We start from the raw sequence: 15,437 nt of genomic DNA on the forward strand, positions 1-15,437 counted from the left end.
AATGCTTTAGAACTGCGCATGTACTGTACATGTATGTGTGGGAGGGTGCATGGCAGAACATCACCGTTTACAAGTATGTGAAAGTCTGTTGGATTCTCTGAGAGCCACAGACTGTGCTTTGTCGGATCATACAGACACATATTCTTACTGCTTAGCCAGAACACACTGCAAGCAAATAACAACACCAGCAGGATTTCAATATTTAAAGAGGTTTTCTAGATTCTTTGACACTCAGGTAAAAAAAAAAAAAAAAAAAAAGTCAACTGTGCCAGACAGGGTCCCCGTTACAGCTGAGATGGAGTCGAATTTTGTCATCTGTCTAGCTCTTTCTATGTTATTTTTTCAGCTAGCCTGCCAGGTGTAACCCACTAAGTGTCACTTTGTGAACATGCCCAAGGCTGAAAAAATGATCAAAAATACTAACACACAAGTATGCTACCAAACATATATTTGCAACTAGGAACTCATATACAGAGGATAAATTCAAATTGGGTCTTATTTTCCATTTCTTTGGCCAAATTCTTATTAGTAATGATAATTTAGTTCTTACCAAGGAGGAACAAACACATGCTGTTCAGCCACAAAGAAATAAACAAGCCAACGAGTCAATTCAGACATTATTTAGAGATGAAATCTAACGTGGGTGCACCTGAAATGCTAGTAGCAATCAATAAATAACAATCCATCAATAAACAGTTGTACACTACTGCACAATTACATGTGCTGCAGTTGTAGATGTAGATGAAGTTCCTCTATACAAAGATAATTATGATTTAAAGAATGATTTCAGAGTAAAATCACACTCGAAAAAAAGTATCCATTGTTAACTCTATCAGAAAAAGCTTAATTCACAATAAGATCCAAAGAACAGCTCATGTCTAAAATGAAACCTTTTCTTTGACCTTCATTTAGAAAACAGTAGCATCGTGAATTTATAGCTGTTGTTTTTAAGACTTGACTGGTTGTGATTGTGGTAAGGAGTCACATGTGCAAGTTATATTAAACCTCAGCTGTCATTATAGTGGCAGCAATAGCAGTTATACAGTACCAGGAAAGGTGTTTGTTATATCAGCCTCACACAAAACCCACATACACAAAGGGAAATGAGAACAGATGCAATCTGTGCAAATGATGCATTATTTTGTGTGAATGTGCTGTTAGGCCTCTAGTGTGGGAGGGTGACAAAATCATGTAGCTAAGCTACAGTACCAATGATCATCAGGACTGTTTGTTTGTTTGTGTGCACAAGAATATGTGTGTGTATGAGGGCTGAAATGAAGGTAGGAGGTTGTTATCATCTCCCACTGCCTCTCTCCCTCCATCCATCCATCCCACCTCTCTGTCTTCTCAGCGGCAGGTCCGTGTAAGCCGGTTACAGCCACATCATTTTCAGGAGGGTCAGATGGCAGCATTTTGCACCCCTACACCACCTCTCTCTCTCTCTCTCTAACTCCCTCTATCCATCCACTACCTCTGGCCAATGCTGGAACTTTACAACTGGATGAGCAAAGTGGCGGCGGCTACCTACCTGGCTCTGTGATTGACTGCAGTGCTACCGAGCGAGCTTCACTGTATCTGTGCCGTGTTTATTGCTTCTTTCACCTTCGCAGTAATTGAGTCCCTCCCCATGCGAAATATGCACTGTCAGATGGGCAGATGTGTGTGTGGATGAAATTTGTTGTGTGTGCATGTTACGTGTGGGAGCTGGGAGTTGACTGACAGGCTACATAACTCAATTCAGAAATTCTGAGGGAACCTGACTGCTGTTTTCCTGTGTGTTTGTGTGCAAGTATCTACTTATGTGTATGTGAGCAATGAGGGTGAGCAGTATATATATATATATATATATATATATATATATATATATATATATATATATATATATATATATATATATATATATATATATATATATATATATAGATATATATATAGATATATATAGATATATATAGATATAAAATGCTGTGGAGTTTTCCATTTGAAATGAAAGTGTGTACTGAATTAGAAAAGGTGCACAAAAGATCTAAAAATAAATAGATTTCTAGGTGCACATACTTATGCTTATTTTATCATGTGCCAGGATGAGCCAGTTGGGGGTGTGTTTGGCATGACAAGACTGCCAGGACAATGATGCATGTGTATGTGCCTCCATGTGTGAGCAGAATACTACTTAGCCTCTTTCAGACACATACATGCATAACAGCCCACGCAACTGTAAAACGGCCGCTGTGTCAAGAACAGGTGAGGTAGGAGAGGTGAATATGTAATGGATAAGTGCCACAGAGGTCAGATAAGACAGATGGACAAAGCAGGGGAGGAAAGACAAAGGTGATGAAGCCTGTATGAAAGTCTGTGTGTGATGGAAATTGGTAGGATGCAGATGAGGGAATTAAATATGAAGGAGCTCGACTCTCTTTTGCTGTTTATGTGCAGGCTTTGGGAGAAATAAAAGAAAGGCCGGAGACAGAGAGCGAGAAGGGGGTTAGTTGAAAACTGTCATGGGAGGAAGAGAAGGTGGGTGGGAGATGAATGGAGATGGTTGGAGGGACTGCACAGTCTCTGAAGGGCATGTAAGAAAATGAGCTTCCACCTTCAGAATACTGCTGTGCAGCATATAAGTAAAATGCACACTTCAGCAAGCCCAGAGCAAAAGAGATGGTAAATCTGGAGAATTGGTAAGAAAGAAAGAAAGAAAGAAAGAAAGAAAGAAAGAAAGAAAGAAAGAAAGAAAGAAAGAAAGAAAGAAAGAAAGAAAGAAAGAAAGAACTCCATAATTGAGTGGGGAGAAGTCAAAAATAATATTGGAAATGAATTGATGCGGCATGTGTAAATGGAAGGAGGGTGAGGGGAAAAAGAGTCAGATGGAAGGAAAAAACATTTTGTATATGCAAATGAGAATGAGAAAGCAAAAACATAGGCATTTGTGCTGACCACCTGGGCCCTGTCAATCGTCTCTCTCTCTCTCCTTTTCCCTTTTCTCTCCCTTCCTTTCACTGTCTATGCCTCCACACCTGGGCTTGCCTGCCTGCGGCTACAGTACAAGAGGTAGATAGCAAGAGGAGGCAGGAATGGGGTGCGAGCAGCAGGGAGGCAGGAGAAACTGCCAAAGTATCCATCAGCAAGTAGTCCTGGCAACAAAAAATCCCCTTTCCCCTTCACCAAATCTGTCTTTCCAACTATCATTGAGTCTCCCTCTCACTGCAAACTCTAAGTAACAGTTGGAGCAGATGCATGTGGATGCATGCACCTGGACCACAGAATTGGCGCATGTGTGCAGGCATGGGCATGAGCATTTAAGTATCAGCAAGGTTAGGAATAGAATGATAGGAAAACAGGGAGGGATAAAAGAGCTTTTTAGTGATCATGGAGAGTACAAACAAAAAGACAACCAGTCTGGGGCCCTTGAACTGGCTTCACACTGTGGGAGAATTGGGAATGAAGGATAAAAGAAAGGCAGGCAGAAAAGGAAGAATACGACATGAAAAAGCGGAGCGAGAATAAGTACAGCAATCAAGAGGGGAAAAAACAGGTTTTGCTTGAGAACAAAAGCAGACAAAGAGTGCTACATGCATAACAACAAAGCTACAAAAGGACAGCGCATGTGCCTTTAAAACATAATCACCAGGTGTGTCCCTCTATTTGTCTGCAATATTCCAGAAGCTCATAAAAAGAAGGACAGGAATGGCATTTAGAAAGCATAGCACACACGCACCATTGCAGTAAGCAACTCTGAAAACTCCAAATGCTCTGTACAGTCTCCTGAGTGCATTACAGTGTGTGCATTTGTGCATATGCAAATACAGGTGTGTAAATGAGCACAAGTGCATGAGCCAACTTGCCAACCTGTCTCTCTGCTTTGCTTCGGATTTGTGCACATTTCTGTAACATAACTAATGATTTATAAGTCAGTCATCATTTGGGATCAACCTGCTTTTTAATTACGAGTGGTTTATGTTTGTTTTTCATTTCCCCACAAGCTCATAAATCGCTTTCCTCACCGCAACTTAAAATCGATCTCCATGATAAATAAGCATCAGTTAGAATTGCATATACAAGTAGTGCTGTCACGAAACTGAAAATTGCGACAGTGCGCGCACACACACACACACACACACACAGACCCACCCACACACACACACCTTTCGGTAGCCGAATTGCCCAGTGGCAAATATGTAATAATGTCTGCCTTATTATAATGTATAAATAATACCAATCTAATTAATGTTATAGGATTAGTCTGTGCCTTAAAGCCATTACTAGGGTTTTCTGATTATTTCAAGGGCGTGATTTGCTTCTATGTAACTTTTCTGACTAGTAGCGCCAAAGCAGCACATTTGGCAGAATTAAATGGCTGAAATTCATTTGATTTGTTTGGTTTTTTTTGTTGTTAAAAAAAAAACAAATTAATCTTTAAAAATCCCTAACCTGGATGAATTACAAATCTTTGGCCATTATAAAACATACAGGTAATCTGCATTGAACACAGGTATGTTAAATAGATGTTAAACGCGAGGACTATTTACAGACAAGTGGGAATGTACATGTAATTCCACCATAAGTTTTGAGAACAGCTACTACATATAATATATATAAATAAATAAATCATACCCATAATCTATATAGATGTTGATAATCCTGGTACCTTAGGCAGTTTATAGAGTACGTTTCTAGGAGGCATTAGTGAACAGACATACACACATACAGATCATTATAGTAAGATTAGAACAATACAAGCAATAACCTTAACAGCAACACTGTTTTTAAGTTGTCTGACATGGTTCAAAAAACACAGTAACGTAGCTGTAACATAGCCATAAGCTATGTTCCCGCATACAGCAAATATTATTATGCAAAATAATGAAAAAGGCAACAATATCTTCCAGTTTTCTTAGGTAGTGAAATGCTTCTGGTGATTTGGCACCATATTTTCATTGCTTATCAAATCGAGTAAGGTAGGCTGTCATTGTTTCTGTCGAGTTGATCCTAGAGTTTCCACAGCTTCAGTCTGGGACTTTAAGAGAAAAATTACAACTTTTTAGACATAAATAATTGTGCTATCTGTTAAATTAAAACTGCCGATTAACGTTACAGATGGGCATGACTGATAATGTTTGCTGCCTAGCTCCAATATTAACATTGTTTTATTATTAACCACAGCCGCTAGCTGTTACCTTAACGATAAGAAATGGCTAATGTGGCTATTAGATGTTGCTAATAGTTAAACAGGTAACATTAACATGTGTGACGGCCAGTTAGCATTAAATAACCATTAAATGCTTCAGCGTGGCTGAAACAGGAGTCTGACTGACCCTATGAAATTCCTCAGAGTGTCGTTTAGCATCATGAATGTCATCTACTTCAGAGAATGGGCTCCATGAAGCTGTGCGTCACCTAGAGGAGGTGAAGACATCACTGTTGGTATTGAAACTGTTGCAAATCCATTTTTGCATTACATTTTTAGTATCTGAGAATCAGTTTTTGACAACCCTACAAGATAGCTGTCCAAAAAAGTCAAATACTGTTTTCTTTAGCATTTCACAACATTCTCAAACCAGCAACGAGATATTAAACAAATCAAGGAGACTAAATCTTCCTCCATGTTTCCTGACCATCAAATTTTGATGTTGAGAATTTTTTTTCTTTTCTTCTGATCACTCATGAATCCCAAATTGAGACTTCATCCATGTGAACTGAGTCAGGCAGCATGTGTCAGAGTTTCCCTTCATAGTGACCTAACAAAGATTTATGCAATTTAAGTTTACACTAATGTTATATAAGAGTCAGCATGATGCTTACTACTGCAGCACTTATGTATAGAAAGGTCATTTTAGATTACATGTACTGCATAGCAACTGGAATCTTGGAGACTAAAATGGATAAAGCTGCTCTGATAGACGGAGGTGAGATGGTAGCCTTTGTGGCCTTTGGGAAGAGAAAAAATAATCAAGAATGAAAGCACATTCCTCCCTACAGCTTCCTTTTATTAGTTTCTCAAGCAATAAAGTAAGTTACAGTATATGCAGTCAGGAGGCGACAGTGTCGTGCTGTGTGTTCTGCGCGCTGCCTTCCAGACTGTAGGATCTACGGTATACTGCAGACAGAAAAACCTCTTGCTGTTAATGGCTACGTGGATCACAAAAGCTAAAAATGACTTTGGTACCATCCAGAGAACCCCACCGGCCCCTGCAAGCTGCTTCACAGCTCAATTCACCAGTACTGCCCAGTGGGTGGCAGTTGCTCTGAACCACTGTTTCTCTGCAACTGCGCCCAGTGCCCTAGGCCTGTGTCAAGCTCATTCAGTATCATTGCCTGTTCTTCTCTTCCACTCCTGCAATGGCCAGAAAAGAGAGCCATGGTTCAATGTGTGTTCAATGATAAAACTATTCATCAAACAGATGAACGCAGTGATAGAACATGTCTCTGTCAAGTCAAGCACCGCTTCAATCTGCTGGTGATGCTTAATGGGAGATGAGGGGAGAGGGGGGGGTGGCGTACCTGTTAACAAGCGTAAGGTGAATCAGCAGCCATGCACTTAAATGTCCCTTCAGCCGTTCAGGAGGAAATGAATCCTGGGAGAGAATCAACCAGCGCTTTCCTCAAGGTCATTGGTGCTTGGCCACTTTTTAAGTGGCCTTGCCAACTCTAACAGTCTTTGCAGAAACAATCGCAGCACCAATCCAATTTGGCTCGGCTTCTTTTCTTTTCTCTTTACTTCAGTGCAGACGGCTGCATTGCCTCACTATTGTTTTGCCCTGCTGAAAGCAGAGCATGAATTGATGACCTTATGAATCTCAAAAGAGCCAGGCAAATCATTGCGGTAAATCAAGCACCAGCACATTAAGCATGACCGCAGGCTCTTTCCCCATACGTTTTTTTTTTTTCTTTTCCTTTCTTCTTTGTCCATCTCTTTCACACTCTTTCCTTCCTATGAGCACTTGGGGATATTGAGAGCAGCCAACTTTTTGAGGATTGTTTTCATGTGCTGCTAATTAATTGCCTCTAATTAATGGTTGTTTACGGGTTGCTAATGAAGTGGATGAAAGCCTACTACTCCTGATGTGGAGGCTCTTGTCTTAGACGGTAGAAGGAGATGAAGAGAAGAGCAGACAGAGAATTGAGGGGTGATTCCGAAAATATAGTGGAGACTACAGTAGATTTTTTTTTTTTTAGTACCTTTGTCAACAATCATTTGGCTCCTGTGCAGAACAGAGCAGATCAATCTGAGTTTGATCTATTGGCAGCTGCTGTTATTACTGGTGTTATGTTGAATGATAACATTTGGTTTTTAAAGTGGATACAGTAAACCACGATGCGTGCTTTTTTGTAACATTTAGAAAGATAATGTATGAAAACTGTTTGCTTGCCAAATACATATTTTAAAGCAAACATCCTCGTTTTCACATAACTTTTAATGCTTTCAGAAAGCATTAAACATTCATTAACGTGATGAAGATTTGATTATGTTTGAAATAAAGGAAGGGGAATGCCACTCCTGAGGTTTCTGTAACCACTGTATCTGACGCCACCACTTTATCTATGTCAGACATGGTCTTAGCACGAATGAATCCGGCACTCATGGGAGAGGCATTTTGCGAGTTTTCTAAGATAGAAAACTCATGCGAGACCTCTTCAGTATTGTTGTGTCCGCCTTCTGAAAATCTCCATCTGATTTCCCAGTAGATAGTGTACTGCTTGGCAATTTTCAGCATCCGACAATCTCATCAAAGCAAACCTATTAATGGCGATGATATGAAGAAGGATTCTAAATGGCAGACAGATGAATAGCCTTGTGCATGTGTGGGTGTTTAATTCTCCAAGCCGAAGCGTCGTGTAGCTTTGCTGAAAGTGGGAGGACTGTCCACGAGCTGCTGGGAAACAATTGCAATGCCCGCCTGTGTGCATGTGGGCATGTGGGTGTGACAGTGCATGTGCACGCTGTGACCTCATCGATCATGACACTTTGTCTCTCAGGTGTGGTCACCTACACAGAGCCTGCCCGCTCTCTCTTTTCTCCGTATATTGCCATCCATCTCTCTGTCTCTCCTCTTCCCCTTCCTCCTTCTCCTCACCCACTTCTCACATCAGCCCCCTACTTTTCTCCTTTGGCCCCACCTTCTTAATCTCTCACTTCCCTCCTTCCTCACTTTTTTTGGCCCCATAAATCAGTCATACTGCACCACAGGGATTGCTTTCTCTCCCTCTCTCCCATGTTCTTTTTTTTTAAACACGCCCTTCCATTTTAGAGCTGAAATCCTGCAATCATTCACTCGTTTGTTGGACTTCTCTCTGGCTGACTTTCTCCTCTGCTCTGTTCCTCCCTGCTCCAGTGGTCTGTGACGCAAGCCCCTGGCGCTTTCCCTCCCCCTTCTTGCGGTCTTCCTTCATTCTTTTATACACTGTGCAGCCAGCCATCTCTCCCTCTCTCCCCGTAACCCTTTCACTCTCCCTCTGTGACCCCATCAGTCCCTCAGTGCCCCAGCTAAGGCTGGTCACTCTTCATCAGCTAGCCTCCACTGGACACACAGACCTCCCAAAGGCAAAGGGAAATGGGGTCTTGTTGGCAACATTTGTGCCCAGCCTGACAGTTTCACCTAGGTTTAAGTTCATTTCTGATCCTCCTTACCCCTAGGCGAACACCTAATTACCAGTCATCCTCTCCTCCTCTTGTCTCAACATCAAGTCTTCCAGACAGGATGTGTATTAGCCTCAGCACTGCCAGAGTACACAGTTTCCAGCTCTTCAATTTTAGGCACTTGCCCTCTTCAGCTAAATAAGGCTCTCTCATCCAATCACAGCTAGTGAGGGGTCTGTTGCAGTGCCTGAGTGGGGATAATCACCTTGGTTACTGGCATTACCAGAGGCTGCTGTCTGGCCATGTTAGCGCTGCGCCCTGCGGGAGCTGCCGAAACAGGTGTCACAGCAGCAAGGAAGGGTGTTAAACAAGCTCAGGGCCAGGCAGGAGGCATAAACGTTTACTCTTAGTCATGGAAACTGTCACCAGTAGCAAGGAATCCACCCCCCCATGGTGGTTTAAAGTTTTTTTTTTTTAAGTCTGAGAATTGTGTCTTTCAAACTTCGGCTCTTTTACCTGTCCGCAGTTCAGCACTGACTTCCTTTGATATAAACGCACCTTGTCCCCAGCAGAAAGGCTACATAGCAATTGCCTTTGTCTGTAGTGCCAAAAAGTTACACAAAGGCAATCACTTTTTACTGACACAGTCACAGTCCCATGGCAAAGACAAATATATAGTAAGAGGGTTCAGCATCTGGAGAAAAGCTGCTGGCTCAGGGGACATGAGGTCACAGCATGGGCAGCTGGACCCAAAGGGGCGTTCTACTTTTGCACTGGGCCAGCCAGATCAGAGAGAGTTAAGAGTACCGGATTGATTGGCAGACTTCGGATGCCAGCAAATGGAGGAGACGTCCTTGGCATCCGAGTCAGCATTAAAAACTTCAGCTGCAAAGTTGGTGAAACGCCAGTTGTTCTCAAAGAGCGACACGTAAGGACGACATATATCACCATTATGATAATCACAAGCTGCACTGTCTGGGGAATAGTAATGGGAAGGAGATGAGGTGGCAGCCATAAAGAGTGTTTCTACATTAGTGCTGGCCTGATTAGATTGACAGAAAGTTTCACTAATGGACAATTAAACAAATGGTCAAATGAGATATAAGGATCCAATTACCAATTGGTGTCTTTGTGTGCCCCTTTTCAATCATTGTGCCTCATGTATTCTGCTCGCATGAACTTGTTCATGAGGACAAAACACAGCGAAAACAAGTATTGAAAGGGAAGGCTTAGTCATATGCTGTGACCCTGCAGGGGTACAGAGGAACCTGCTACATCCTAGGTACCTTTATTTCTATTCAAGTCACAATGAAATCCTTTTGAACCTGGTATATAATGCTGGAGGAAGTTATTGAGATGCATTTATTGTGTGAAACAACAGCAAATCAAAATAAATGAGTTATGGATTGCACAGAAGACTGGAGGGCAGATTAGGAGATAATTACTGTAAAATACATCACCTGCACTAAATGGTGAACCTCAAAACCTCTGCTTCTGAGTAATGGACCCATGAAAGCCCAAGGGAGAAAAAAAAAACAGCCCACATTAAGCTCTGTAACTCTTTCAGTCGTGACTATCCCAAAAAAAAAAAAAAAAAAAAAAAAAGAGATACAGTCCAATTTGTTTATGGAGCTTATGTTGAGCCAGTTGTTCAGCTGAGATAGTGGGCCACCCTGTCAGGACCCTTTTAGAATGCACTGGTTGATCAAACAAGGCCACGTGCAACAGCAAAAGGCAACATATTTTTTTTTTCCCTACAAAAAAATTCAGCTTCTTCTCTGTTGACAGGCATACTCTGCCAAGTTCAGGTTGTCCAATTATTTAGACCTACAAAAGACAGGGAGTCTGAGGGGAAAAAGAATTCAACGCTGAAATCTGATTGTGCACTGAGCTCATATATTCACCTTGAACCAGCAGATGGCAGGGCAGAGAGCAAAGAAGGGAGGCCTAGCTCTTCATAATTAAATTGCCAACAAGTTTATCTTATTTTGGGGGGGAGAATTATGCTCCAAGGTTTGGATCAAAGGATAAACCTTGGCTTACAGTGAAGACATTTTCGGCGCATTACAGAACAAAGAAAGATGCTGAAATAGCAAGCCCACTGTAATGTGGAAGAAAGTAAAAAGGCAATGTTAACTCTGGCATGATGCAAAGTGTGCCTGACAAGCATCAAAATCTGCAATTGGGTTCAGACAAACTCTTGCATAAGCAGTACTATAACCCTGTTCAAAATAGGTAACCCGCCTATAAGCAAAATGCACGCATGTGTATACCTGTATGTGTTCCTGCATTTATATGAGTGGTCATATAGTGTGTGTCCATATTTTTCTTTTTTTGTGGGTACTGCATTTCCCTTGATGTTTGTGTTTACACGCCAAACCTCCCTTCTGTGACTCACAGCGACATTGATTTATGCATGGCTTCATAGAGTGTGTGTGTGTGTGTGTGTGTGTGTGTGTGTGTGTGTGTGTGTGTATGCACACGCACACTTGCACACACCAGCTATAATTGGTATTCAAATCTCCTCCCACAAGTACGTCCAACTGCTGCCGTTTTTCAGCCACCAGAGTCCCAGCCAAGGTCCAAACAGGATGATGGGGAACAAGCTCAAACGGATGGCTCTCATTGCACACATTCAAATAAACAAATGGAGGTGATTTAATGCACACTGCGATAAGGGAGGTGGTAATGGCAGCATAGGAGAGAAATGGGGATGAGGTGTAAGAATGGAAGTGATGGAGGGTAGCGATTAAGGGTGGGCACGAAGCAGAGGTGGAGTTAACAGCATTTGTTACTGTACGTGCTTTGCAAGTTTGGCCTGCAGCTGCTGTTGATCAGACACCTCCACAAAGCCAGGCAATCTGCGCACAAACATACAGCGCTGACTCTGTGTGTGTGTGTGTGTGTGTGTGTGTGTGTGTCCCCCAGGCCTGCCCGTCAGACACACTGTGAAGTCTTTCTGCCTTTCTTCTACCACTTTTCCTCGCTCCTTCGCTCTTTTCTGCCTTTCTCGCTCTATCCATCTTTCCATCCCTGTCTCTCTCTCATCCTTCAGCGCCGAGTCTTCCAGCCTCGCTATCTTCACAGCAACCTCTCAATCTATCTGTCCACTCATCCATCTATCCACCTAATCTGTCCATATCTATTCTAGCATAATAACAACCACCAGCCCCCTATCACCTCCCACCTTTTCCTTCCCTTTAGATTGGTGGAAGAAAAATAACCAAGACAGGATCTTTATTAAATCTCTCTTTTTTTTTCCTATGCAGACACAGTATCTGTGGACATCTGCAAGGTTTTTGGAAACAGACTATCTTTACACTTCCTCTTCTCCCTCCTTTCTCCACCGACCTTATGCCTGTAACACCCCTAAACTCCCCAGCCTCCTGTCTCTCTCAGCCCCTGTCAGAGGCTAGATTAATGACAGTGATCAGTGAGCAGCCCCCAGCTGAGGTTGCCTGCAGCTTAGGCAAAACCCTGCACTGTACGCAGCACACACACACACGCACACTAATGTAAAGCACATGTACTTGCAACACACACATATGCCCAAACCCACAGACACAAACCCCTTATACAGTAAGAGTAACATACAAATACCTTTAGCTCATGCATACCTCAACCACCCAGCATTCCTGGAGCAGACACACAAGTAAAAAGACACACACTCACACACATACACACACATTCTCCCCAAGGGAAGAAATCAGTCCACTGGCTCTGGTAAGGTTGGTATTAGTTCGGCCAGGAAAATGGCTATGGAGCAATGTAGTTCTCCCTGTATACAAGAGACATCATCACAACAGCACAGCACAGGTTTGAGTGTGACAATGCCTGGCCAAGCATTTAACCCTTTCACTACCTCAGGGCAATATAAACAAAGGGTCACAGAGCACAACAACCACAGGACACAAACCAGTAGAGCAACATCTGTGTGCACATTGCCTCATCGCTCCTCTTTAGTTAAAATCACAGAGGTTTTGGATGATTTTTTTTTTTTTTTAAGTTTGTATTTCAAACTGCATCTAAATAAATTCCACGGAATACCTAGCTGAGGTTCTTCAGAGTCATAATAAAGCCTAATCCAAATCCCTATTTTGCAGATGCATTACTTGTAAGAGGCTACTGAGTGACAATAACTGGCCAATAGTGTTTAAAGGAAGTAAAGCAGGACTATTCCAAGCTGAGATATTCCAACATTGGGGATAAATGCAACAAACGCACTGCAGGTATTGTTACATGGCATCGGAATATATTGTTAGATCTTATTTTATCTGATAAGGTGAGGTCTCAAAGGTCTTTTCAGTCCCTCATTCTTCTGCAGAATATAAAAGCAGTAATAAACACCACTGCTGCTTCTGGTGTCTGAGACATATCTAGTCCACTGCGGGCATTTGTTATGAGCTCTCATGTGTTCTATAAGAATATTTAATCGGAGCTGTGCGTGTATGTGTCGCTGCATGCACATGCTGCGTAAGTCACAGGCTCCCATTTGGCCACAGACAACAGCTGTAATACAATGCATCCCAACATCAGGGCAAAAATCAAAACGCCGTGACGCACGAGGGTCGACAAAGCATGGGCTTCTTTCATTAAATATTTATGCGTGGGCAAAAAGTGGCCGCCTTTCACTTTTGTTTTCAAGCACTTGAAATGTTAGGGGTCTTCCCAGCGTGGCAGTTCCCAGATGTGATTAATGACAATGACTCATACCCGTGTAACAACACAGCCCCGACTTGTGCGAAGGAGTCTGAGTCCAATTACCCACTGAGGAATATTAACAGCAGTCCTCAAAACAAATGTAAACTAGGGTATCTGCACGTGTTTTATTCCGTGGTGCGCTCCTCCTCCTTCCCGTCCGACTGCGCGGTAAGTCAGAGTGGACCCGGTGCATTTATAAGCGTTATTCATCTTCTTCTTAGAGGACTTAGACAAACTTGCACGGAAAAGCCCAAACACATCGAGACGGCCGGACACTCTTCCCACTCAAATCACATTCATTCACTCGTTTGAGCCTTACCAGTGTTGACCAGCCAAGCGACTGTTACGATGGTTAGAGGGACGCAGTAGTTCCACACGGTCGCGAAAGCCATCGCTGGTATTCCCCTCTGATATCTTCTTTAATATTCCTCTTCCTAGGAGAAATCAGAGTGACATGAACCCGCAGGTTCACTCTCCGACAGCGCCTTTAGCGTCTGTGTGTGTGTGAGAGAGTGTGCGTATGTGTGTGTGTGTGTGTGTGAGAGAGACAGGGCGCACGCGTGCGTGAACGAGTGTGTATTTTGTCAAGCGTTCCGAGCGTAATAGCAGGTCTTTACATAGTAATGCTCCCTCTCATACACACCCACTTTCTCTCCCTCCGAATGTCCGAGTATGATGGCTTGGCTGGTTTTTCTTGGTTACTTTACATTGTAAATATATTGTAAAGCTTGCCAATTGGGCGGGCCTGGCTGTCTTTCTGGCCAATTGCAGAGAGCAGGAGCAGGTGGAGGGGTGTGCGGATATGAACAAGGGGTTGGGTTTAAAAAAAAAATAAAAAAATAGGCTTACCAGGAGGAGAGCCGGGGAGGGAAGAAGGGCTGCGTCTTCCAGTTAATTGAAATCAATTCGCTCTAAATGTGATTGATAACCAACATTAATTTTCCGACTCAAATAACCAATTTATTTCAAATTCCACCCCAAGGACTTAAAAGATGCAAAGCACACTGATTAAGATGACAAAAATGAATGGTTCTTATTGTACAAATTTGAAGACAAGTGTTTTAAAAATGCGGCGTTTTCTAAAGTCAAGTGGGGGGAAAAAAATCACGCAGATTAAGAAACGCGCGTTGATTTGTAAGGATTGCTCTTTGGAAATCACAGTCTGCCTGTTTGGGGGTAAAAACAAGAGGAAACTCACTGCCAAATCAGTCCATGCAGTAGCCTCTGGGTGGTTTGAGATTAAATTCTGTTGCAGAGGATGCTTTGATTTCAAATAATGTGCATAAGTCTCATCAAGGAGCGCAAGAAACAGGCCTGAGTGTATGCTGTTAAATCAGCGTTCGCAATGACGGTAATAGCCCGGAACAAAAACTTGGACTAAGGATGTGCCGGTGTTTCTGATCATCTGTAGTCAGGGCTTATTAGGTCTTGCTAAAGGGGCTCTTTAACTTTACCCTCATGCTGTGGCCACAGTTTGCCCATAATTGTGTTTTCCAGTCAGAGAGCCCTGCTCCATTATGAAAATTGTTTCTCTCTCCACATCTCTTTTTCTTCCCTCTCTAATCTAGTGTTATACCATGAACTTATAGCATTCAAGGCTGGAAGGCATCTTTTTGAAACTGTATCTTTGGCGCCCCTCTCAGGTAACTTCAGGGATAGCACGTCACAGGTCTTTAAATCTGCCTCTGCCTCTTTGACAAGTCCTCCAGACATTTTGGTCAGTTTAGTTTGAACAGTCAGGAAAGTTCAAGCAGCCAGTAAAGCATCTGGGCAGTTTATATTATTAATATTTCTACTCTTGACTCCCATAAAGTTGCTTTGAACTCTCACCTCCTATCTAACCTATACTAATGGATCTATGTTAGATCTTAAGGTTCCTGCTTCAGGGTCCCTCCGCTCTCCAATTTTTAATTTTTTTTTCGACACAAGTTTTAACCTTGTTGTTCAGCGAGGATAATATCTGCTCTACTCATTTCCCAATTCCCATCCCATCCCATTTTTCCCTGTCAGCCTCTCTGCGAGTGTTTGTTCCCGGGTTGGCAGGGAGTCGGTGGCAACAGCTCCCTCGCACCAGATGGGGCATTGTCAGGAAGTAATGAGGGGAAAACACCTGCTTCTCTTGCGAACTCCTCTCCTTCATTTTCAGCCATTTGACACAACA

General features: G+C 42.6%; 1 protein-coding gene across 1 annotated transcript in view; it reads right to left on the minus strand.

The window, feature by feature from the left end:
* cadm4 (cell adhesion molecule 4) overlaps positions 1-14,053 on the minus strand; it is a 163,210-nt gene extending 149,157 nt beyond the window's left edge. Inside the window, exon 1 of the mRNA XM_030749534.1 lies at positions 13,596-14,053. Within this exon, the coding sequence (XP_030605394.1) occupies positions 13,596-13,668 (73 nt within the window). The 5' untranslated portion in view covers positions 13,669-14,053. The remainder of the gene's footprint in view (positions 1-13,595) is intronic.
* Between the last annotated feature and the right edge of the window lie 1,384 nt (positions 14,054-15,437).

This window comes from Archocentrus centrarchus, chromosome 16 (genome assembly GCF_007364275.1).
Source record: "Archocentrus centrarchus isolate MPI-CPG fArcCen1 chromosome 16, fArcCen1, whole genome shotgun sequence".
NCBI classification, from domain to species: domain Eukaryota; kingdom Metazoa; phylum Chordata; class Actinopteri; order Cichliformes; family Cichlidae; genus Archocentrus; species Archocentrus centrarchus.